This window comes from Emys orbicularis, chromosome 13 (assembly GCF_028017835.1).
Source record: "Emys orbicularis isolate rEmyOrb1 chromosome 13, rEmyOrb1.hap1, whole genome shotgun sequence".
Classification (NCBI taxonomy): Eukaryota; Metazoa; Chordata; order Testudines; family Emydidae; genus Emys; species Emys orbicularis.
The window spans coordinates 8,297,498-8,321,966 of record NC_088695.1 but is presented as its reverse complement, the minus strand read 5'-3'; the positions used below and the strand labels follow the sequence as shown (position 1 = coordinate 8,321,966).

At 46.5% G+C, this 24,469-nt stretch overlaps 1 protein-coding gene across 1 annotated transcript; it reads right to left on the bottom strand.

Annotated features, from left to right (window-relative positions):
* Positions 1-10,761: 10,761 nt before the first annotated feature.
* On the bottom strand, positions 10,762-22,554 carry LOC135887652 (butyrophilin subfamily 1 member A1-like). Its single transcript, XM_065415373.1, is given in 9 exon segments — positions 10,762-10,966; positions 10,968-11,271; positions 12,962-12,994; positions 13,687-13,707; positions 14,145-14,165; positions 14,952-14,972; positions 15,660-15,764; positions 20,928-21,209; positions 22,119-22,554. Coding segments are annotated over 9 exon segments (1,428 nt in total).
* Between the last annotated feature and the right edge of the window lie 1,915 nt (positions 22,555-24,469).

Sequence of the window (24,469 nt, the reverse complement as noted above, 5' to 3'; positions counted from 1 at the left end):
TTAAAGAAACAGCCCCAGTCCTGCTGCACCGCAAGTGTGTGGGAAACCGGAAGTTTATGTTAACAAAAGGGACTTTGTTATTGTTGAGGTGGGGGTGGTTTTTTTGTTTTGTTTTTGTTTTTTTGGCTCTTTAGTTTATTAGATTCAGCAAAAGCAGGAAGAAGATTCTCTTTGAAATCATGACTGGATTGATGTAACTGGGTCACCTGAACAACTGACTCTGAATCCAGTCATGATTTCAAAAAGAAAAAAGTTTTTGCTGAATATAATAAACTAAATGGCAAAAAACCAACCTCCCCTCCCCCCCCCAACAACAAAGCCCCTTTTGTTAACATAAAGTTCCAGTTTCCCACTGAAGATCGTGACCTTCCAAAACATCAAGTTCATCAGAAGTGATTTGCTGTGTTGTTGCAGCCATGTTGGCCCCGGTCTATTAGAGAGACAAGGGGGATGATGTGAGATCTTTTATTGGATCAACTTCTGTTGGGGAAAGAGACGAGCTTCCCAGCAACACAGACCTAAAGAAGAGCTCGGTGGAGCTCCAAAGCTCGTCTATCTCAACAACAGGAGTTGGTCCCATAAAAGATTTTATCTCCCCCACCTGGCCTAAGTTAATCAAAACTCAAACTTCTGAAAACCAAGAAATACAGAGTTAAGGTACAGGCCAGTGCAACCTTAACCCTGCTGCCATGGGGCTGTCACTAGTCACTGGGAAATGATCTATATGCACCCCAGCTGTATTCCTGGTGTGAGGTGTAGCTAGACCAAATGCTGGAGGAATTAGTTGGTGCAGCGTGGGAGAGTTGTGACTCCAAAATGAGGGGATAGGAGATTAATTTGAGGGCTTCGTGCTGTCACACGGGGGCTGCATCTTGCCAGAGCCCATGGCCCTCCCACAGCCCTCTGGCCACTCCTGGCTCACCAAGGGCACCATTTCAGATTTTTTTGGGGGGGAGGGGGCAGGGGACAACTTTAACCGTGATTCCAGGCAGGGGTGAAAGTAAGTAGAGGGGCTAACCGGTATGCCGGGTCCCTCCTGGGCAAGGTGTGTGTGTGGGGTGGCTCTGGCCCCCGGAAGAGGCAGGGCCTCGGGTCGAAGGAGTGGGGCTGGGGACCAGACTCCCCCAGCCAGCCCTTCATGGCCACCACTGCCACAGCGGTTGGGAGCCCTGAGTCCTTTTAAATTGCCAGGGGCCCCCCCAGGGCAGCTGCCCCTTTTGCTTGCCCCCATTGGTGGCCCCACCAGTAGGGGCAAGCAAAAGGGGCAGCGATGTTAAAAGCCCCGGCAGTGCTTTAACATTGGCCATGTACGGGCCGGTACCAGCAGCCAGTTCTTACCTGTACGCCGTACTGCCCCGCAGCAGCCCACTTTCACTTCTGATTACAGGGACTACTTAGGCACCTGAAAACTCTAGGTTATTTGCAGATAACTTAGGAATTAGCTGACAGGAGCAATGTATCTGATTCCTATATACAGATAGAAAAAATATATATACAAACTGCAATTAAAGCCACATTTTGAGTTTATATGTAAATTTAGAACAATCAGGAGATAATACAGCAAAATATTCCCTTGAGGGCTCAATTCTGGCGCTTTACACAGGTATCAGAAACACACATTTGATACTTTGTACACTATCTTTAGTAGAGATAAATAAAATCTTCTTCATTTCTCTAACAGACACATTCTGTGTTACTGCCATTATCTACTCTGTGTTACTTAATTGTTTTTCACGCCACTAAAAATATATTTACTTAATTTTAACATAGATGATTAAGGTTTTTTTTTCTCTTTTATTAGGAATGGGAATTTATTTTTCTAATTATTTTGGCATTTATGTTTACTGATCACAGTCATGAACATGACTCACTAGCTTTTGACTCCACTATTGCTATTAGTATCAGACTTGGAATTTTTATTTTTGTATGAATTTTAAGTTATTTTACAGATAAAAATACCTTTTGTAAATAAGTAACCTGCGTCTGCACAGTATCTAAAGTTATGTGTTCAGCTAATTTAAAAAAAAAATGCCACTGCTAAGGTGAGTACAAGCTAAATTTACATTCGAGGAGGATACTATTAGTTGATTGTACCACTTTAAGTAATGAATGAAAAAGCACAATATGCTCATAAAAGTAATAATGAGAATTACTCCAGCCAGGACAGGTTAGGCATTTTAGAACTCACTCCTCAAAGAATTAAATTTAAGCATAAGAGAGAAATAAAATTATGAAATGCACAGACCAGTCAAAAAAACAAACAAAAAAACCCCTAAAATAACAGCAGTGCAATCCTTAACCAACTTTGAAAGAATAAAATTACAGAGAACATAGGTGCCTAGCTCGTTTCAACAGGAAGTAACAACAATAATACAAGTGTGTGTTGGGGGGAGAGTGTGTGTATTCGGGGAGTGAGAGACTCTGTGTGAGTGTGTGTGTGTGAGACAGAGAGAAAAAAAGTGCGCTGTCACTTTAAGCTCAGCACTCACTAGTCTGAGGTCTTGGCTACACTTGCAGATGTACAGCGCTGTGAGTTAAACCTGACTTCGTGCAGCTGAGTAGGGAAAGCGCTGCAGTCTGTCCACACTGACAGCTGCCCAGCACACTAGCGTGGCCACATTTGCGGCAATTGCAGCGCTATTGGGAGCGGTGCATTATGGGCAGCTATCCCACAGAGCACCTTTTCCCATTCTGGCGCCATGGGTTGTGGGAAGGGGGCGTGGGTGCGGGGGATTCTGGGTCCTGTCCCAATGCCCCGTGATGCATCACTTCGCATCCCAGAAATCCCTTTGTTTCCGTCCACATTTGGCGCCATCTTTCAACGGTTTCTGTGCAGTGCGATCTGTCTGCGGGAAATGGAGTCCGAACTGCTGAGGCGTATGCTGACGAGTCTCGCCAGCACATCACGTTTGGCTGTCGAACTATTCCTTAAGATCCAAAGTGACAGTGAGAGTGAGGATGAGGAGTCCGACGATGCTATCGAGCCGCGTAACGCGTATGACACGAAATTGCTTGTGGCATTCACGGATATGCTCAGCACCGTGGAACACCGCTTTTGGGCTTGGGAAACAAGCACCGAGTGGTGGGATCACATCGTCATGCAAGTCTGGGATGACGAGCAGTGGCTGCAGAACTTTCGGATGAGAAAAGCCACTTTCATGGGACTGTGTGAGGAGCTTGCCCCCACCCTGCGGCGCAAGGATACGAGATTGAGAGCTGCCCTGCCAGTGGAGAAGCGGGTGGCTATTGCAATCTGGAAGCTGGCAACTCCAGACAGCTACCGGTCGGTCGCAAACCAGTTTGGAGTGGGAAAGTCGACCGTTGGAATCGTGTTGATGCAAGTTTGCAAGGCCATTAATCGCATCCTACTCAGAAGAACCGTGACTCTGGGTAACGTGCAGGAAATAGTGGATGGCTTTGCACAAATGGGGTTCCCTAACTGTGGAGGGGCGATAGATGGGACGCACATTCCTATTCTGGCACCACCCCACCTAGGATCCGAGTATGTTAATCGGAAGGGGTATTTCTCTATGGTTCTCCAGGCGCTTGTGGATCACCGTGGGCGTTGCATTGACATTAACACAGGCTGGCCCGGAAAGGTGCATGACGCACGCATCTTTCGGAACACTTGGCTGTTCAGGAAGATGCAGGCCGGGACTTTTTTCCCAGAGCAGAAGATCATGGTAGGGGAAGTTGAAATGCCCATTGTGATCCTTGGAGATCCCGCTTATCCGTTAATGCCGTGGCTCATGAAACCCTACACAGGGAGCCTTGACAGCAGCAAGGAACGGTTCAACTACAGGCTGAGCCGGTGCCGAATGACTGTGGAGTGTGCCTTTGAGCGTTTAAAGGCCCGCTGGTGATCTCTGTATGGGAAGCTGGACTTGGCCGAAAACAGCATTCCCGCGGTTATATCCGCGTGCTGTGCCCTCCATAATATTTGTGAAGGGAAGGGTGAAAGCTTCACTCAGGCATGGACCTCCGAGGTTCAACACCTGGAGGCTGAATTTGCACAGCCAGAGAGCAGGGCTATTACAGGGGCCCAGCGCGGGGCTGCAAGGATTAGGGATGCCTTGAGGGAGCAATTTGAGTCTGAAAACCAGCAGTGATATCTGGTGCCCTGCACGGGAGTGAAGTGCAGTAGTTCCAATCTTTAGGAATCAGTGTTTGCTAAGCAGACAAGCAGACTTGCAGTGCCTGTTTATTTCCTGGGCTAAGGAGTCTTTTACTTTATGCAATAATAAAGAATGTTTTCAAAGCCAAAGAATCCATTTATTGAAAAGAAAAAACATTTATTTATTGAAAAGAAACAAGGGGGTGGAGTGGGGAATGGTACAATCACAGATTCGCGTACGTCCTGTCTGGTGTGCTGTGCAGTGAGTGCTGCACTTCAGGACAGCTATACTGCATGGTGATGGGGGTTGAGTGCAGAGGGTAAGGGTCGTGGTTTTCAGGGCTGGGTGGTGAAGATACTGGTGTTGGAGGCAGCGGGTGGCGTGAAGAACACGGAAGTTGGGCAAAGTGGGTTGGAGGTGACAGTGGGGCACAACGGAAAGAGTTTTGGGACAAGGGCTGTAGGGGGGGGGTGGCGTTTGTGTTTGCGGTACTGCTCCTCTTTCTGCATGGCTACCAGCTCCTGGATAGCGTCTGCTTGGCGCTCCAGGATGCTTATGAGCCTATCAGTGCTTTGCTGCCGGTGCGCGGTGCTTTGCCGCCGGTGCACTGCGTTTTCCTGGCGGATCCTGCTTTCTCTCTCCCTCCAGTCCTGTGCTTTCTCATTCTCTTTAATAGATTGCCGCATCACTTCTTGCAGCATGTCTTCTTTGCTTTTTTGCGGTCTCTTCCTGAGTCTTTGCAGTCTCTGAGCAGGCGATAAGAGGGACGGCTGAGGTCTCAAGGTTGATGCAGCTGTATAGGCAAAACACAACATTTAACAGAGGCAGCATTGTTTATACCAGCCAGAGTAATGATTCCCCCCGCACTTAAGGAGTAGAAAACACACAGGGTCTACACAATAGCATAATTTCCTGTCCGAAACAGAGCACACATATCCCACGGGAGCCTCAAAATGGTGAGTAAGGGGGACTGATTGTTTCAGGGCTGCATTGTCCTCTGGGTTTCTGTGCCTTGAGGAGAGCCAACAGCTTCAGGGGGCACCTACACTGAACACTGTCCCAACATTTTCCACAGCAGTTCGTCCTGGACGATATCTCGCTGCTGAGGGTGACCTGGGAAGCAAGGGAGGGTCTTCTACTGCAATGCGGCTTCCGCCCTGGCCCATATGCAGCTTGCCTGTGTGCAGCAATGGTCCCCCCGCTCCTCGTGGCACAGTGGCGCGGACACGTTAGCCTGGCTGGGCCAAGGACCATGGTGGCTCTCCCGATAAACCTGCGCAAGCGCATTGCACACGTTCTGCATGAGACATTCGAGGAGATTACCGAGGCCGATTACCGCGATGTGATAAACCACATCAATGCACTATTCCGCATCTAGGCATGCATGCCTAACCCTCCTCTCCCAAAGAGCCTGCACCGAAAAAATTCCTTCCCGAAAAAAAAAACCGCTTACCGGGAACGTGGTCTTCTGTTTGTCCTCCACCAAGTACCGGCCGCTGCGACTGGCTACCTTCCTCCTGGCTCAAGAAGAGCTCCTGGCTGCATGGCTCCAGGGATTCTGGGGTGTCTCCATCTGGCCCACCACCATCACTCCCATTTTCCTCCTCCTCTTCCTCCTCCCCCCCCCACACCAGCTCTGAAGTGTCCATGGTGGTGCTCGGAGTGGAGGTGGGGTTAACCCCAAGTATCGCCTCCAGCTCTTTGTAGAATCGGCAGGTCACGGGGGGAGCACTCGAGCGGCCATTTGCGGCCATTGCGGGGAGCACCCGTTTGCGTCGCGGGCTTTGCGGTAGGCACTCCGCAGCTCCTTCACTTTAATCCTGCACTGCAGGGCGTCCCGGTCATGGCCCCTTTCCATCATGTCCTTTGATACCTTCCCGAAGGTATCGTAATTCCTATGGCTGGAGCGCAGCTGGGACTGTACAGCTTCCTCCCCCCAAAAACTGATGAGGTCCAGCAACTCGCCATTGCTCCATGCTGGGGCTCGCTTGGCGCGTGGAGGCATGGTCACCTGGAAAGATTCGCTGATAGCACTCCACGCCACACCGGGCTGAGCACACAGGAAGGGGATTTTTAAAATTCCCGGGGAATGTAAAGGGTCGGTCACATGGTTGGTTACCTGAGGCCAGGGCAGTAGAGTTTGAACTGATGAGCAGAGTGGCTAGAACAGGCATTGTGGGATACTGCCAAATAATTCTGGAGGCCATTCACAGCGCATTGGGCGGCCACACTGGCGCCGCAGCGCTGCAGCGGCAGCGCTGCACTCGCTATTCCTCTCAGGGACGTGGAGTACATGCAGCGCTGCAACCACGGAGATACAGCGCTGCAAATGCCTTGCCAATGTGGACGGGGAGTGAGTTACAGCGCTGGGGGAGCCTTTACAGTGCTGTAACTCGCAAGTGTAGCCAAGGCCTGAAGGAGCAGCAGCTCCCACTTCCTGCCCAGAAGCAGCAGCAGAGACTCCTGTCCCCCACCCCAGCTCAGCAGAGACAGGGTACATCGGTGGGGGAGGGGGACACCCCAACATCAGTCCACCCCCGCACCCCTCTGCACAGCAGACAGGAGGTTCCCAGGAACACGGTGGCCAGGGGTGGCTCCAAGGCAGGGGTGGGGGAAGGGGTGCAGGAGCAGTGGTGGCTGCAGATGGGAGCAGAGCAGCAGCGGGAGGAGGGGCACCCTGTGCCGGAGGTTTCCCCCTATAGAACAGTGCCCCTGGATGGCTGCCCATCCATCCACCCCTAAGGCCGGCCCTGACATCAGGGACAACATTTATCAAGAGACAATGGGCACTAGAGAGTCACAGGAACAGCCCTGCAATCCACAAAGCTGAGTGCGGGGCCTAGACTCCCTATGCAATTCCCCTCTGCTCAGCATCTCCCAGTGACTGGCTTAGGCAGCTCCCTGCCTAGCACGCTGGCTTTTGTGTCACCCATTCTAAGGCACTTACATCTCCCCATAACTCAGGCTTTGTGGCTCAAGGTGTCATTCCAGTGATTTTCTAGGCAGCTGCAATTTAGACTCAGTGACATTCAGCATTGTAATACCCGAGTCCCTTCATGGATCCCACTCTTTGTCTCCAACTCAGAAGGAGAGAGCAAAATCTCTCAGCATGCAGCAGCCTCATGAGGCCGAGGGCCCTGCCTGCTTTTCCTGAGCCCACATGGCCCCCAGGACTCCCCAGGGAAGGGTGAGCTAGTGAGGGGCACTGCAGTTAGGCTGGTCGTTTCGTGCTATGTGATTTGAACTCTCTTGTGCTTTATATAGTTACGTGAAAGAGCAATAGTGTGTTGGACTTGTGCAAAGAGTCTCTGTGTGTGAAATGGCTTGTCTACACTGGCAATTCACAGCACAGTAACTTGCTGGCTCAGGGGTGTGAAAAATCACACACACACACACACACACACACATACACCCCACCCGAGCACTGCAAGTTTGAGTGCTGTAAAGCACCAGTGTAGACAGGCTCTGAGCATCGACCTGGTTTACTAGGAGTGCTGGGAGATCTTTCTCCCCAATGCTCATGAGCAGGGCCGGCTCCAGGGTTTTTGCCGCCCCAAGCGGCACAAAAAAAAAAAAAAAAAAAAAAAGCCGCAATCGCGATCTGCGGCAGCAATTTGGCGGGAGGTCCTTCGCTCCGAGTGGGAGTGAGGGACCGTCCGCCGAATAGCTGGATGTGCCGCCCCTCTCCGAAGTGGCCGCCCCAAGCACCTGCTTGGCAAGCTGGTGCCTGGAGCTGGCCCTGCTCATGAGTGAACACACAGGCCGTGCTTTGCTGTCTAGTGTAGACAGAGCCAAATGCTTCACAACTAATGCATGCCTCCGGAGGGAATTCAGCTGAAATCAGCAGGATCTCACCTTGGCGTGGAGTTCCAGGAGATGGTGTGTTTAAGCATACAGAAGTTTGGAGGGTCAGCTCTGCACCAGAGGTTAGGCAGCGGGTTTCACACCTCAGATAGGAGGCTAGAGAGCCCCCCATGAATGTGGCTAGGGACCCCAAGATTGGAGCAGTGGATGGGCTCTGTTCTGGTCCCAGATGCTTGAATTATCTGGGGATCCTAGGACTCAGATGCTTGGGTTCTGCTTACTGCAGTCCGGTGGCACCTAACCAGGTCTGGGATACACACACACACACACACACACACACACACACACACACAGAGTAAACAGAAATCTTCTCAGTGCCCAGCATCCAAACACCCTTAACTCTGACCAGGTGGGTTCTGGTGACTATTTCTACATGTCTGAAATATTAAATTCAGAGACATGAATGGAGAGGTCTTCCCCTCAGGGCTGCCACATCCCTTTGCCTTGGGCTGATGGGGGGCTCTTTCCTGGATGCTTCTCCCCGTTTCTGGATAAGAGTCTCTCCCTTGAGTGCTGCCACCTTCTGCTCCCTTTGACTTGTGGTGGGAAGGTTTCTATTCATGGTTCTTCCTGGGCTGGGGAGAGGTTGTCTCCTGTTCCACGTCTTCCACTATTCTCTGTTGCTAGGATAGAGCAGCTGGTGGCTTTAACCAGACACCTGTGGCCAGTAGCTGCCCCGACTCTGCTGCTGGGAATGTGGCAGCCCCGGCAGGGGGAGCAGGGAGATATAGCAGGGGAGGAGGCAGAAAAGCAGCAAGATAGACCGGAGAACCCAAGGGGACTGTCTGTGACTCCATGTTCAGGCTGTTATGGTGCTTGAGAAGTTCACATTTGATACTTAGCGTAGGGTTTGTACCCTGTTTTTTAACTGTTTGCCCTGAGGTTGGTACTCACATTCATGAGTTACTCTAGACAGTGGAGTTGAACCTGCGTCCCCCACATGCCAACGGAGTGCTCTGACCATGGGGGTAAAAGTTATAAGGCAGGTGACATAAAAAAAAACATCTCCACCTCCCCCCCCTCACATTTTGTGTGGAGCAAGGCAGGTGCCTACCTCATTTCAGCAAGAAAAGCCTTAGGTGCCTGAGCCATCTGACGTCAGGCGCTGGGTTCCCATCTGTGGGTTGCTAAGCAGAGACAGATGCCCCTCTGCAGCCCAGATTTAGGCACCTGTCTGTGAGAGGGGGCAGGGCTTAGGACACCCCTCCCCCCTTGTCAGCATCTCCCCGTCTCTAGCTTAGATGGCTCCCTGCCTAGTGAGCTGGCTTTTGTGAATCGCACTGTACGGTGACGCTGATGCCCATGCATCGTCTAGGGAGTTTCGGCACCTGACTCAGTTTTGCAGAATGTGATTTTCTGGTTACCTACAAATTAGGCCCTGTGACGCTCAGCATTGCAACACCTGAGTCCCTGCATGGATTGCTCCCTGTGTAACCTCTCACCTCTCCGCCAAGCACAGCTGAGCAATTCCTGATTGACATGGGTGTGTACAGGACAGAGACAGAGCACAGGCTGGAGAGTGACACATCACAGTAAAACGCAAACTCTCCTCCTAGAGGTGCGATATTCCCTGTGGGGGCTGGGGGGACAGGATCAAGTCAGGAAGCAAATCCCACGGCTCTGCCCCCAACAGCTGCAGCTGGGACATTAAAGTGGAACACCAAGAATTGTTTGTAATGTTTTATTTACAGTAAGTAACTAAAGGTGGTAAGTAAACAGAGCCGAGAAGGAGCCTTAATAACCACAGCATGGCAAGGAGATCCCCAGCTACTGAGAACAGTTTTCTTTATGGCACTAAAATAGCACCAATGGCCAGGAATTAATATAGGGAATTAATGAGTTACAGTCTCACTTTCAGCAACATGTCATAAATCTCTCTGTTCCCTTTCCTTCCATACTGTCCTTTTCTATTCATTTTTCTAACCCTCACTTCTGATCCCTGTTTATTTTCCTGTTTCTCTCCCACTCTCCTCCCCTCCCTGTTACAGATCATCCCCCATGACTGCTCCATTTCCCCCCTCCGCCACCCCCGATTTTATCTCTTCCCCTCTTGCTGTCACCTGGCTGGTTCCCTGCCACTGATATTTTCCTGTCACTCTTCTCAGTTCTATTTTCCACCATTTCTCCTGGACTCTCCCTTTATTCTTGTTTTATTTTCATTCATATTTGTCTTCTTGCTTCTTTTAATTCCCTCTGGTTAAACCTGCCTTGTCCCTGCCTCCCGCAGTGCTGCCAATCTCAGGAGTTTTAAAAAAAAGCATGAGACTGACCTGATGATGATTTTTTTAAGGTTATATAATGGTTTTTCCATCAATCTGCACCCATCTCCCCCTCCCCCCCATGGGTGTGTGTGACCATTACAGTGTTACCAGTTGTCCTGAAGTAACTTGGGCCCCTGCAGCAGGAGCTCTGGCTGGGAGACCCCAGTGAGATCTAATCCCACAGATCTGTACAAAACGCTCCCTGCTGCTGCTTCTCCCCAACCCCCCAAACCCTGATTGATCAATGCTGTGTCCCTGCCACCCCCACCTCTGCCTGTCCCCAGCCGGGTGTTAGTTCTGCCCCCTGCCCAGCCCCCACCTCTGCCCCTCAGGGCCCCTCCTGCAGCCCCAGGGGTTCTTCCCCCTCCCATCTCTGGGGCTGCAGGGAAGAGGAGGAGCTACCAGGGGTCATAGAGATGAGGAGCCAGGGGCTGGGTAGACGGGAGTCCTCCAAGGTCATAGAGACTGGGGTGTGTGAGGCTAGAGAGGCTGATTTCTGGTTCCTCCCTCTGCTGCTTGTCTCAGGGACACAGGCTGAGCTGGGATCTCCACACCCGGAGCCAGGGTCGGATTCTCTCCCCAGGGACGGAGCCCGGCGGGAAAGTGAAGATCGGGGCCTCGTCACCAGCATCGATAAATGTCACCTGCCCCCGGTCACAGTCCAGACAAACCCGGATCCTGCTGGGGGCCCAGCTCAGGGGCAGGGGGGTCTCAGGGGAGGTGAGCCTGGAACTGACCCCAGCCCCGTTCCACAGCCCAGATCCCCCCCTCAGGGCTACGACTGATCCGTCCCTTTCTCCCCACAGACTCTCTGGCCACCCCCACAGCCCAGTATCGCCCAGCCACCACCTCCACCTCCCAGCAATGTCTCCCTGAGGTGAATCCCTCACAGCCCAGCACCCAGGGCTCAGTGTCAAATCTCTCAGGATTGTCAGGTGGATTTTGCCGTGTGTCTCCACATCTCACACTTTTCCGATCATCAGACAGGACGAGTTGGGGATGAGCCGTGTCTGGATCCAGAGTCACATTCGCTGGAGAGAGAGAATCAGAGCATTAGGGTCAGAGCTCAGCCCTGGGGGAGGGTTTGATGGCATCAGTGACAGGATCTGCCCCAGCTGGAGAGTGAATCAGGGAATCTCCTTCCTCCAGGATTTACCCATCAGCTCTGAGATCTCAGCACAGAGCTGGGGAGAGTCACTCCTCTGGCAGAGATGGGCCAGTGACGGGGTGAAAGTATCAGCTGGGCCAGGCCTGAGACTAAGAATCTTTCCCCTCCTGCCCCCACCTCTCCCCGGGGAGGGGACTAGAGACTCGGGCAGCCCCAGCAGATGGTAAAACTTAGTGAACATTGACAGAGCTTCCCCCCACCCCACCTTCAATCTCACTGTGGCCCAGCTGCCCCTGTGCTGGACTTTGCTATGGGGCCTCCCCACCACACCTGGCCTGCTCTGAAATGTCACCGCTCAGAAAGCAATAGCCACGGTACCAGGATTGAACGTGCCCAGAATGTCACTGCTCAGCAGCAGTTGCAGCACAAAAGTACATTAGCCTGGGGAAGGGAGGGGTTAGGACAAGTGTGTGTGGGGGTCATGATGGAATGAGACAGAAGCTATGAGTGTGGGGGAAGCAGGAGCGGATTAGGATTTTGTGGGGCCGTGGGCCACAGCAAGTGAGGGCCCCTCCCTACCCCTTCTCCCTGCAGAACACACACACTCCCACGCTCCTGCTGGGGAAATGGGGCCAGGGTGTGGGGGCATGCCCTGCTGTGCCCACCTGGTGCTCCAGCTGGAGAGAAGGGCAAGCTCCCACACCCCGATCTCCTTCCCCAGCTGGAGTGCTGGGTGGATGGAGTGGAGCAAGCCCCCAAGCCCTGACTTCACTCTCTGGGCAGGAGCACTGGGTAGGCAGCGCGGGTTGGGGCACAGAGGAGCCCATTTCTCTGGGGGCCCCCAATTGGCCATCGCCCCTGGGCACAGGCCCCATTGGCCCAGTGGCTTTTCCACCACTGGGGAGGAGGTACAGAATAGGTGGCTGGTGGAAAGAGGGAGAGGGTCGTGCTAGTGATGTGGAGACTAAAGTGACGTCCTTTTAATCAGAGACAGGAGCATGCTGGGATCGTGGTGGATGAAGAAAGGGGAAATGAGACAACCTCACAACTCTGATCACAGGAGCTCCCCAGATTTGTATAATGGAGCCAGGAGAGCCCCTGTCTGTGATCAAGGCTCTGTTCCTCTGCTTGAGACTGGAGCAATGATCGCCCATAGACACAGTCCCTGCTCACCCCGTCAGTGTGCGGTCACTGCAGAGCTACTGGCTTTCTTCAGAGGGGAAAAGATGAAAGAAGAAACAGAGAGACACTGGAGACAGGCCAGCAGCAGAGGGAGATAAAACAAACTCCCGCTGGAGAAGTGGCTGTGGAGGTGCATGTCCCACTGGATCTGTACAATGAGTGGGAGCCGCTATCTCAGATCTCTGCAGGGTGCAGTGCACATGTGGGCGGTGAAGGGGCAGGAAGAATAGATGCAATATGATATAGATTCATTATGCTGTGGTAGGACATAGACACAAACCCCGTCTTACCTTGTGATGCACCATGAAATGCAGGGTGCTGGGGAGGTCTGCCCTGAACTATAACACCCACTCCCAGATTCAAGAAAAAGGAGGTACATTGCCCCATGGCAATGGATATTTGGACATTGATAAAATATGATCTTTAATTACCTTCTTCTATAGGTGCCACAGATCTTCTCCACCCTAAAGCCAGCCACATAATTAGAGGAGTGCAGATTTGAACATGTATTGCATGATTCAATATTGTACAAACTAATACACCAAGGGAAAAAGAATGTTATAAGTTCATCAGAACCTCTACTGGCTGTCTCTCTCCCAGGGTGGATCTTCACTGCAGTTAGCCCAGGGTCTTATCTGGCTGTTCCCAACCTATTTATTGCACAAACAGAAAACCTCCGACTCAAGTTTGGTGGTGCTTTACACCCAGGTTAGCTGGCAAGACTTTGCGTATAGGCTGTAGCCCAGGTACCACTTTAATTCAGGTTGGTGACATGCCCACTTTGCAGTGTGGAGGGAAGATAAACATCTCAGGGGCTAGTCCACCAGTGCCTTCCCACAATTCCTCCTGGGCCATATTTTAGTGGCCACTACCTACTCTGCTACTGTATTGCTTATCAAATTTTCAAATTAGCTTTTGGTGTGAAATCCATCCAGTTTAGTCTTTCTCCACACTTTATAAAGTTACATTAAAAAACAACCACCCACACCCCGCAAAAGAATGAGAACAATAAAAAAGGAAACAAAAATAATTTGTCATTGCAACAATTTTAAAAATTAAATTTAAAGGCAAACAACTCAACCACAATTAAACTCCCACATGAAACTCCAACTGAGTACAAAAAGTTTCTTTTCAGAGGAAGGATAATGACACTTACTTATCTCGTTATCTCGTTTGCCTAAAAATTAAAGATAAATAAAGATATATTTTTGTTAGGCGTTTCCCTTTTCTTATTTTTTATGTCTCTTTATCATCAATATGACAGTGAAGGCTGCGAGAAATCAACCTCCTCTTCAGGATGTCAGTCCCTTCTGATCTTAAACTCTGTGACGCCATGACTCTATTGCTTACCAGTTTTTCAAATTAGCTTTTGGTGTGAAATCTACCCAATTTAGTGCTTCCACACATTTTATACAATTACACTAACCTCCCTCCCCCAAAAAGAATAATAATAAAAAGCAAGAAAACAAACATACAAAAAGAGGTTTCATATTGCAACAAAATTGTAAACGTTAAATTTAAAAGCAAACTCCATAAAAATTACACCAGCTCCCACATGAGGATCCCATTCGGTACAAAAAAAATTCTTGTCTGAGGAAGGATAATGACATTTACCAATTTCTATATCTAGTTTGCCTAAACATTAAACAGAAACTTAGGCTAAGAAACTATTTCTATTCAGGTTCCTCTTAAGGAGGTCAGACTAGATGATCTGTTCATCCCTTCTAACTCTGCGATTCTATTAGAATCATAGGACTGGAAGTCTAATCTCCTGCACTCGTGGTAGGACTAGGTATTATCTGGACCGCCTCTGACTGGTTTTTGTCTAACCTGTTCTTGAGAAAAACAGCTGGTCATAACTGACCCAGGTAGGGCGACTCTGAGGACAACTTTGGGGACCAGACAATGATGACCCTCCTAGGGCACTGGGTCAGAGCCCAGTAGAGTGGGTGGTCCCAGGCTCCCCTACCACTGCCCACCTCCTTGCCCCTCTGATTAAAAATTGGCCAGGACTGCAAGACCTGCCCACTGGGAGGGATCACTAAGTGTGCTCACCACTAGGCCACCTAACCCACTGATGATGCAATTACACTCCTACATGAGGATCCAATTGTGTACAGCAATTTTCTTCTCAGAAAACCTCTGAGACCAAGGGGTGGTCTACACTGAAAATTTCCACCCCTGAGACACATAACTTATGCTGACCCTAACTGACCCTAATTGGATGGACTTTAAAAGGGAAGTGGTCTCTGGAAACATCCAAATGGGCCTATAATGGTCCAGCCTATTACACACACATAACCCCCACCCCTGTCAAACAAAGAGAAATAAAAATAAATCAGAGAAACCAACAAGCCCATATGCAACTGTGTAGCCGTGGTAAAAATGTATATTTGTGGAAAAAGGAAAATTGAAATTTACCAACTTCTTCAGTAAGTTTCCCTTAAAATACAGAAATAAATATAAATTATTCTCTCTCCTTGCTTCATGAAACAGTGTTAAAAGAGGTACACAATTTATTAGGGGTATGGAGGGACTCAGGGACATCTCAAATTTATTTGGAAATTGGGCAGATATTCTTTATGGATGAAGTTCATCAGGGGATGGACAGCTGTATCTGAGTTATGTGACATTTGATATGATTTTTTTTTATTTTCTGAGGAACAAATGTGTTTATTTACTGATTTACCACAGGGGCATTTCTATAGGGCCCATCACTATAGTGTCCAGGTTCCCTACACTTTATTAGCAAAAAAGAGATTTTTCAAGTACAAATAGGAGACGCTAGGCTTTGCAGAACCTTGTTTCTACTGGGACCAGAGACAGACAGCGATAACCCCCTGAGAACTGGGAAGAGAGGGAGATGGAGGACCAAGTGGAACAGAGAAGTATCTGCTATTATCTAATTCTCTGGTTCAGTTCTATTTTACTGAGACTCTTCTCCCTTCTATTCTCTCCCTCGCACCTCTGCCCTCACCCTTTATCAATAAATTCACATGCATTCTTCTTTATTTAAAACCAGATCAGCAGATCACACGTTCTTTTCATGTTAAATCCCTAAATTGCCCTTATTTATTTGTTAGGGGAAAAAAACTTTATTTACAGTATATTTCTCCCTCTGATATTTACCTTTCATTTTAAACAGATAAACAGTGAGGCCAATGAAACCAAATAAAAGCACCAGGATCACACTCAGTGCAACCATCCAGGGATTCACCCTTGGGAAAAAGGAATCTGAAAAACAAAACACCCAGGGCTTGCCTTAGTTTGGAAGTGGTGACTAAAAGCAGATTTTCATACAAATACATAAATAGTGCCCAGCAGGATTTGTGCTAGACAAGAGTGAAAGAACGGCCATGTCTACACTACACAAAAGACCAGAAACTGATTTTAAAAATGGCTCCAATCAATACAGCTTTAACACTGATTTATCTTGATTTGATTCATTGCTATTCAGAGGGCACAGACTTCAGGGGCAAATGCTCTGCTCATAAAACCAAGACTCCAATAGGGTTATGTGAGAAAAGCATTTGGCCCTTAGCGGTAAACAACATTCAGAAATTGCCAGATTAATTAGCATATTTTTGAAAAATCCACGGTTACCCCCTAATATTGGGAGAAATCATAATCACAATTCCTCCAAACATTTGTGCAGCAAATTAATGAATCATCTTTTGCTGTTCCTGTGTTCACAGTGATTCAGTCACTTAATCAGGATGGAATTTTCAAATGTGCCTAAGGCCTTCTCTGCACATGGTTTGTGCTCTGATTGAGTGAACCTGGGACAACCCTCTTATGTGGTCATTCTTAAATTGGTTCAAGAGTTGACAACATATGAGGGTTGCACCAATTTAAATAAACTGATGCATAAGAACATAAGACCATAAGAATGGCAATACTGGGTCAGACCAAAGGTCCATCTAGCCCAGTATCCTGTCTTCCGACAGTGGCTAGTGCCAGATGCCCCAGAGGGAATGAACAGAACAGGTAGTCATCAAGTGATCCATTCCCTGTGGCTCAGTCTCAGCTTCTGACAAACAGAAGCTAGGGACACCATCCCTGCCCATCCTGGCTAATAGTAATTGATGGACCTATCCTCCATGAATTTATCTAGTTCTTTTTTTACCCTGTTAAAGTCTTGGCCTTCACTACATCCTATGGCAAGGAGTTCCACAGGTTGACTGTGCGTTGTGTGAAGAAATACTTATTTTTATTTGTCTTAAACCTGCTGCCTATTAATTTCATTTGGTGACCGCTAGTTCTTGTGTTATGAGAAGGAGTAAATAGCACTTCCTTATCTACTTTCCCTACACCAGTCATGGATTTTATAGACTTCAATCATATTTCCACTTAGTCATCTCTTTTCTAAGTTGAAAAGCCCCAATTTTATGAATCTCTCCTCATACGGAAGCCGTTCCATATCCCTAATTATTGTTGTTGCCCTTTTCTGAACCTTTTCCAATTCCAATATATCTTTTTTAACATGGGTGACCAAATCTGCATGCAGAATTCAAGATGTGGGCGTACCATGGATTCATATAGAGGCAATGTGATATTTTCATCTTATTATCTATTCCTTTCTTAATGATTCCCAACATTCAGTTTTTTTTACTTCTGCTACAGATTGAGTGGATGTTTCCAGAGAACTATCCATAATGACTCCAAGATCTCTTTCTTGAGTGGTAACAGCTCATTTATACCCCATCATTTTATATGTATAGTTGGGATTATGTTTTCTAATGTGCATTACTTTGCATTTATCAACATTAAATTTCATCTGCCATTTTGTTGCCCAGTCACCCAGTTTTGAGAAATCCTTTTGTAGCTCTATGCAGTCCGCTTGGGATTTAACTATCTTGAGTAGTTTTGTATCATTTGCAAATTTTGCCACCTCACTTTTTACCCCTTTTCCAAGATCATTTATATACGTTGATTAGGACTGGTCCCAGTACAGACCCCTGTGGGACACCACTATTTACCTCTCTCCATTCTGAAAACTGACCATTTATTCCTACCCTTTGTTTCCTATCTTTTAACCAGTTACCAATCCATGAGAGCACCTTCCCTCTTATCCCGTGGCAGCTTACTTTGCTTAAGAGCCTTTGGTGAGGGACCCTGTCAAAGGCTTTCTAAAAATCTAAGTACAGTATATCCACTGGATCCCCTTTGGCCACATGCTTGTTGACCCTCTCAAAGAATTCTAGTAGATTGGTGAGACATGGTTTTCCTTTACAAAAACCATGTTTTCTCTTCCTCAACAAATTATGTTCATCTATCTGTCTGAAAATTCTGTTCTTTACTATAGTTTCAACCGGTTTGCCCCGTACTGAAGTCAGGCTTACAGGCCTGTAATTGTCAGGATCACCTCTGGAGCCCTTTTTAAAAATTGGCATCACATTAACTATCCTCCAGTCATCTGGTACAGAAGCGGATTTAAATGATAGGTTATGGACTAAAGTTAGTAGTTCTGCAATTTCACATTTTATTTCCTTCAGATCTCTTGGATGAATACCATCTGGTCCTGGTGACTTATTACTGTTTAATTTATTATTCTATACCAAAACCTTCTCTAATGACACCTCAATCTGGAACAGTTCCTCAGACTTTTGACCTAAAAAGAATGGCTTAGGTTTGGGAATCTCCCTCACATCCTCAGCCATGAAGAGCGATGCAAAGGATTCATTTAGTTTCTCCACAACGACCTTATCATCCTTGAGTTCTCCTTTAGCACCTCGATTGTCCAGTGGCCCCACTGGTTGTTTAGCAGGCTTCCTGCTTCTGATGTACTTAAAAAAAATTCTGCTATTACTTTTTGAGTCTTTGGCTAGCTGTTCTTTAAATTCTTTTTTGGACTTCCTAATTATATTTTTACACTTCATTTGCCAGAGTTTATGCTCCTTTCTATTTTCCTCACTAGGATTTAACTTCCACTTTTTAAAGGATGCCTTTTTGCCTCTCACTCCTTCTTTTACTTTGTTGTTTAGCCACGGTGGCTCTTTTTTGGTTCTCTTACTATGTTTTTTTTAATTTGGGGCATACATTCAAGTTGAGCCTCTATTATGGTGTCTTTAAAAAGTTTCCATGCAGCTTGTAGAGATTTCACTTTTGGCACTGTACCCTTCAATTTCTGGTTAACTAACCTCATTTTTGTATGTTTCCCCTTTCTGAAATTAAATGCTTCAGTGTCAGGCTGCTATGGTGTTTTCCCCACCACAGGGATGTTAAATTTCATTATATTATGGTCACTATTACCACGCGGTCCAGCTATATTCACCTCTTGGATCATATCCTGTGCTCCACTTAGGACTAAATCAAGAATTGCCTCTCCTCTTTGTGGGTTCTAAGACTAGCTGCTCCAAGAAACAGTCATTTAAGGTGTCAAGAAACTTTATCTCTGCATCTTGTCCTGACATGTACCCACTCAATATGGGGATAGTTGAAACCCCCTATTATTATTGAGTTTTTTATTTTAATAGCCTCTCTAATCTCCCTGAGCATTTCGCAGTCACTATCACCATCCTGGTCAGGTGGTCGGTAGTATATCCCTACTGCTATATTCTTATTATTAGAACATGGAATTACTATCCATAGAGATTCTATGGTACACTTTGGTTCATTTAAGATTTTTACTTCATTGATTCTATGCTTTCTTTAACATATAATGCCACTCCCCCACCAGCACAACCTGTTCTGTCCTTCCGATATATTTTGTACCCTAGTATTACTGTATCCCATTGATTACCCTCATTCCACCAAGTTTCTGTGAAGCCTATTATATCAATATCCTCATTTAATGTGAGGCATTCTAGCACCCATCTTATTATTTAGACTTCTAGCATTGGTATATAAGCACTTTTAAAACTTGTCATTTTTTAGCTGTCTGACATTTCTTGATGTAATTGAATGGGAATTTTTTTCATTTGACTGTTTCTGATCAGATCCTACCTGTATTTCATCATTTTCCATCCTCTCCTCCTTACGAGGACACAGAAAATCTCCATTAATAAGTCCTACCCTAAGAGATGTTTCTGTCCGATCCATGTGCTCCTCCGCACCTGTCGGTTTTCCTCCAGCCTTTAGTTTAAAAACTGCTCTATGACCTTTTAAATTTTAAGTGCCAGCAATCTGGTTCCATTTTGGTTTAGGTGGAGCCCATCCTTCCTGTATAGGCTCTCCCTTTCCCCAAAAGTTTCCCCAGTTCCTAATAAATCTAAACCTCTCCTCCCTATACCATCGTCTCATCCACGCATTGAGACTCTGCAGTTCTGCCTATCTAACTGGCCCTGCGCGTGGAACTAGAAGCATCTCAGAGAATGCTACCATGGAGGTCCTGGACTTCAATCTTTACCTAGGAGCCTAAATTTGGCCTCCAGGACCTCTCTCCTATCCTTCCCTATGTCATTGGTATGCACATGTACCACGACCAGCGGCTCCTCCACAGCACTACACATAGTCTTGAGAGATCTGCAACCTTCGTACCAGGCAGACAAGTCACCATGGGACGTTCTCCCATCATAAACCCAGCTATCTATTTCTAATGTTTGAATCCCCATAGCTATTACCTGCACAAAACCTTAAATCATAAATCAGCTTCATAGTGCCCTATCTTCATTTAGTTGAAGTCAATAAGGAATTGACTGAAACTAAATCTATTTAGGGCACTCTGAAACTTATACAAGAGTGTTCAGACAAGAAAGTGGCATCGATTAACTAGTTAATCAGTGCATATTTTGTGGATCTGGACCAAAGTTACTTAAGGGGCACAAGTCCCATTGAATGTCGGTAGAAACAACATCACATGACTTAGGTCACATTTCACAAAAGTAATGAAGGCTGAGTTGGTGAAGCGAACAGATCACTAGTGCTCTGCGTGGATACAAAATTTGTATCCGCATCCAATCTGTGATCCCCGAAAATGATCCGTGGATATCCACATCTGTGGATGAGAATATCTGCAGATATAAAGCGGCTATCTGTGGATTTGCGGGGCTCTACAGATCACAATCAAGCCAGAGTACAAAATTTACCAGTCAAAAAAATCATTAAGATCAATTTAATGTTACAGGAACACACACTGTCAGTGAAAGTGAAAGTTTCTTCTAAAAAATTTGCAAGTTTTTGTGTGGTGTGTGTGTGTGTCTGTGCATGCATGCTAGAGTTTCAGGAAAGTCAGACTTAACATTAAATTTATATGAAATCCAAAACCAAATACTCACAATTAAGGGGATCAAGTTGCCTAAACTGTGACCCCATAAAGACACCCGCCTCCCATCTTCTGTGTTTGTATATGGAGTACGAAATGTCCACCACAGATGTCTCAGTTATTTTCTTCCTATGTTTTGTTCTGTTTCTAGTGGTGCGTGGTGAGTTCAGGGTGGGGTTTGGATGATGACTGACCTGCTATATAAACTGCTGATTCCTTTTCTTGACTGAGAACGGTGTTCCTGATCCAACAGGACAAGTTTTGGTTTGAATGTTCTGTTACAATGAGAGCAGTTTCTATTTCAAACAGTTTGTTTTCTCCTCGGGATGTTGTTTCAGAGAGTGATGGTAAATGTCTCCCACTGAGATCTCTCCAAAGCACCTCAGGCTCTGGGTACCAACCAGCTGATCGACAAACCACTTGGATCCCTCCATCCTGGTGACCCTCAACAGAGATGAGAGGAGCAGAGCCCAGACCTAAAGGGAAAATACATAAAGGTGCTAATTCCATAAGTTAATTTATAAAGCAGAAGGGTTGAGGGACAGTTTGTGAATCCCTTACTCACATGAGAATGCACTAATTCATGTAGGCAGTCTTTAAAAGGGATAAATGAATACTGGAATGTCTGAAATTCCGGTGCTCATGGAAACACAAAAATGTGAACAAATATTTACAATAATTTCACTGAATCAATGGGAGATATTGTTGTCTCGACACAGGAGCAACTGAGTGCTGAGCATGTTTGGACATATGACCACTTCATTTAGATACTTGAATTAGATGTGAACTTTTTGAAAATCTTATCATTAGTGCATTGGATAGATAGGTTTATTTAAAAAAAAAATCTAACTGGTGTCATGGTTACAGTGTCAAAGTAGCAGGGGAGAAATACTCAGTGTTGTCTAAAAGTGGTAAATACATAGTTTCCCCTCCCCAGCACCACCATTATACAGTCTCAGAAAATAAGGCTGCATTTGATTTTGACTACACCATTAAGTAACTAACAACCAACAGGGAACCCATAAGAAGGCCATACAAGTCGGTCAGTCCCACCATACCCACACATCCTAGAAATAACTGCAGAGCAACAGAAAGGTCATATGTGTCTAGAAGTCCTTTCCCTCTTAACTAAAGACCCTTTGGGAGTCAATCAAGAATTTCCTTTGGGCAAGAAAGTGCCTGGACCGTCCTGAAAATGATTTTAATAACATGTCAGGAAAGTTTCTAGCATATTCTCCCAAGTATAAAAGTGGCTGTTTGCTGAAATTTACATAAACTGCATTCTTGTAAAATATTTCACAAGCAGGGAGTCACAGTTGTTGTTGTAATAGGATAGAACAAAGCCTGCAGACCACACAAAGCTAAAACTGACACAAGCCACTGACCTGCTACCCACAGTTCCAATATAGTTTCTTCATAAAAAGTATCGTCTTGAACAAAGCAGTGGTATTCTCCTTCATCAGAGAGTCTGATATTGAGAATACTCAAGGGAACATTTCCATCTGTGAGTCCGGCTTTCAAAAGCTCTGTCCTTTCCCGATAATCTGGCATCTGCCCTTCATACTGATCCGTCCCATCACGATACAGGTGCACAAAGGATACAAACTCTGAGCGGAACCATCTCACCTCCATGTTTGCAGCGCTCATGCTGTGGGACAGGTGACAGGGTAACACAGTTTCCTGACCCAGGATGGCAGTGACAGGGTCACGGGGTCCAATCACTGTGAACTTTGCTGGAAAATGCACCAGGGCAAGAACAACAAAAAGCAGCTCAGAGGAGAGTGGGAATTTGATATGAAGGAAACAGCCAACAGATTCCATTTTATACAAACTTTCCAAAAAGTTCAGCCAGAAGCAGACACCTGGCATGGAACATTTCAGCCTAAATGCTTAAGTGAGAGCAGCGTTCATGGGCAGCAGGACGGGGGCTCTGTTATAAGAACACTCAGCCTCGGTGTATGGCACAGGCACACAGCACTGAGATGGGGCGTGGAACTGATAACAGACAAGCTTGGAGCATGGCCCAGGCACAAAGGACTGGACAGAGAGGGGAGCGGAAAATTGGTAGGTTCCGTGCATGGCACAGGCACGCAGTGCTGACACAGGGTGGGAAGCTGAAGACGGGTGTGTTCAGTCCCTGGCAAAGTCACACACCAGAGAAACTGAGGCAGAGAAATGGTAATGGACATTTTTGGTGTATAGTTGAGACAAGCTTACTATTTAACAGCCCATTTTTCTGAGTGATCTCAAACTGACACACTTACTGACCTTGCCATGAAATTTGCTGGGCCTCACCAGGAATAAGGGTAGGGTTAGTGGGCCGTATTTGGTAGTTCTTTCACCGTGGTGTTTCTGAGATATAGCCCTATTGCTAGACCCAATTGTTGGATCATTATGGTTCAGTACTTCATATTAACAAGAGACCAAATAACCAAACTTAGGCAAAATTATTGCCTAAAGACAAAACAGTGCGCTACGAAAAGGAGACAAACATACTGTCCTTCTGGGAAGCAATTCTTATTTTGCAGCATGCTCACCTTACACAGAAGGTGTGCTTCAAAAATACACCCCCTCAAAATGCACTTATATTTATACCAGGACTATTCGCAAGTGAGAAAACACTTTATACATCACCCAAGATCCAAGCCACCAGTTCCATAACTTGTTGTTTTTTACCTTCCTTATCTCTGTTTTGGACACCACTTTCCATACCAGGCAGGTGTGGAGGTACATCCCAACCAGTGCCTAGGACACAACAGTCATGTATCTTGGCTTTGATAGACTTCCTATTTTCTATGGTGAAAGCTAACTTCAGCTTTGTACGGTTTGGTGGGATACTTGATATCGGTGAACAGAATTGCGGGAAGAGCATAATACATTCAGTTAACTTCCCAACACTTCTATCATGTATATTATAGGGCTACCGTGCACATAATACCTAATAACATGGTGTATACTACATCTAATATATTAGCTAACAGGCCCAATAAAAAAGTCATGTGACGTCAATATATTTTGATTCTTATGTTTTTGGGCACATGTGAGTCTCAAATTATGGCTCTGATCTTTTTTACATCTGAAACCCACTAAGTCAATTTATTTATTTATTTTATTATTATTTATTGTTATTATTAAACTCTTCAATAAGTGTCTATCCAATGCTTTGGGGAACCTTGACAATCTCTTTAAAATGTCTGTGTGAAGAGACAGACATGCACTATTCCATGAGGAAATAAAATAACCCAGCAGCAGCAACACAATCAGAGCAAACAATGAATAATGAAGGTGCTGATCTTGCTGTGCGGTGAAGTTTACACACTGTGAGCAGTGACATTGACCTTGAGTGAAGCATGTTGTTAAGACACTTCAGGGGCCTAAATAAATCCTCTAAGGAACAGCAGACACAGGGCGGATTCCTACCTGATTCCATCTTGTGAACATAACAAAGAAGGAAGAAAACAATAAACCCAGGGAGAGGGGAGCTGGCTCTGGAGCTGTGGCAGAATGAGAGAATCTTCATCTTCACTGTAACTTGATCTAGACAATAGGAAGGAAGAGGAAAAAAACCTCATCATAATGAGCATAACACACTGGTTAATATTAAAGTCAAACATTGAAGAGGACACATTAAATAAAAAGGAATAAATACATTGTTAAGTGAACCCTTTCATATTACGGAGTTAGAACAGCCCTTCAAAAATCCACATTAAAAATAAGTCAGAACAGTGTAAAAACT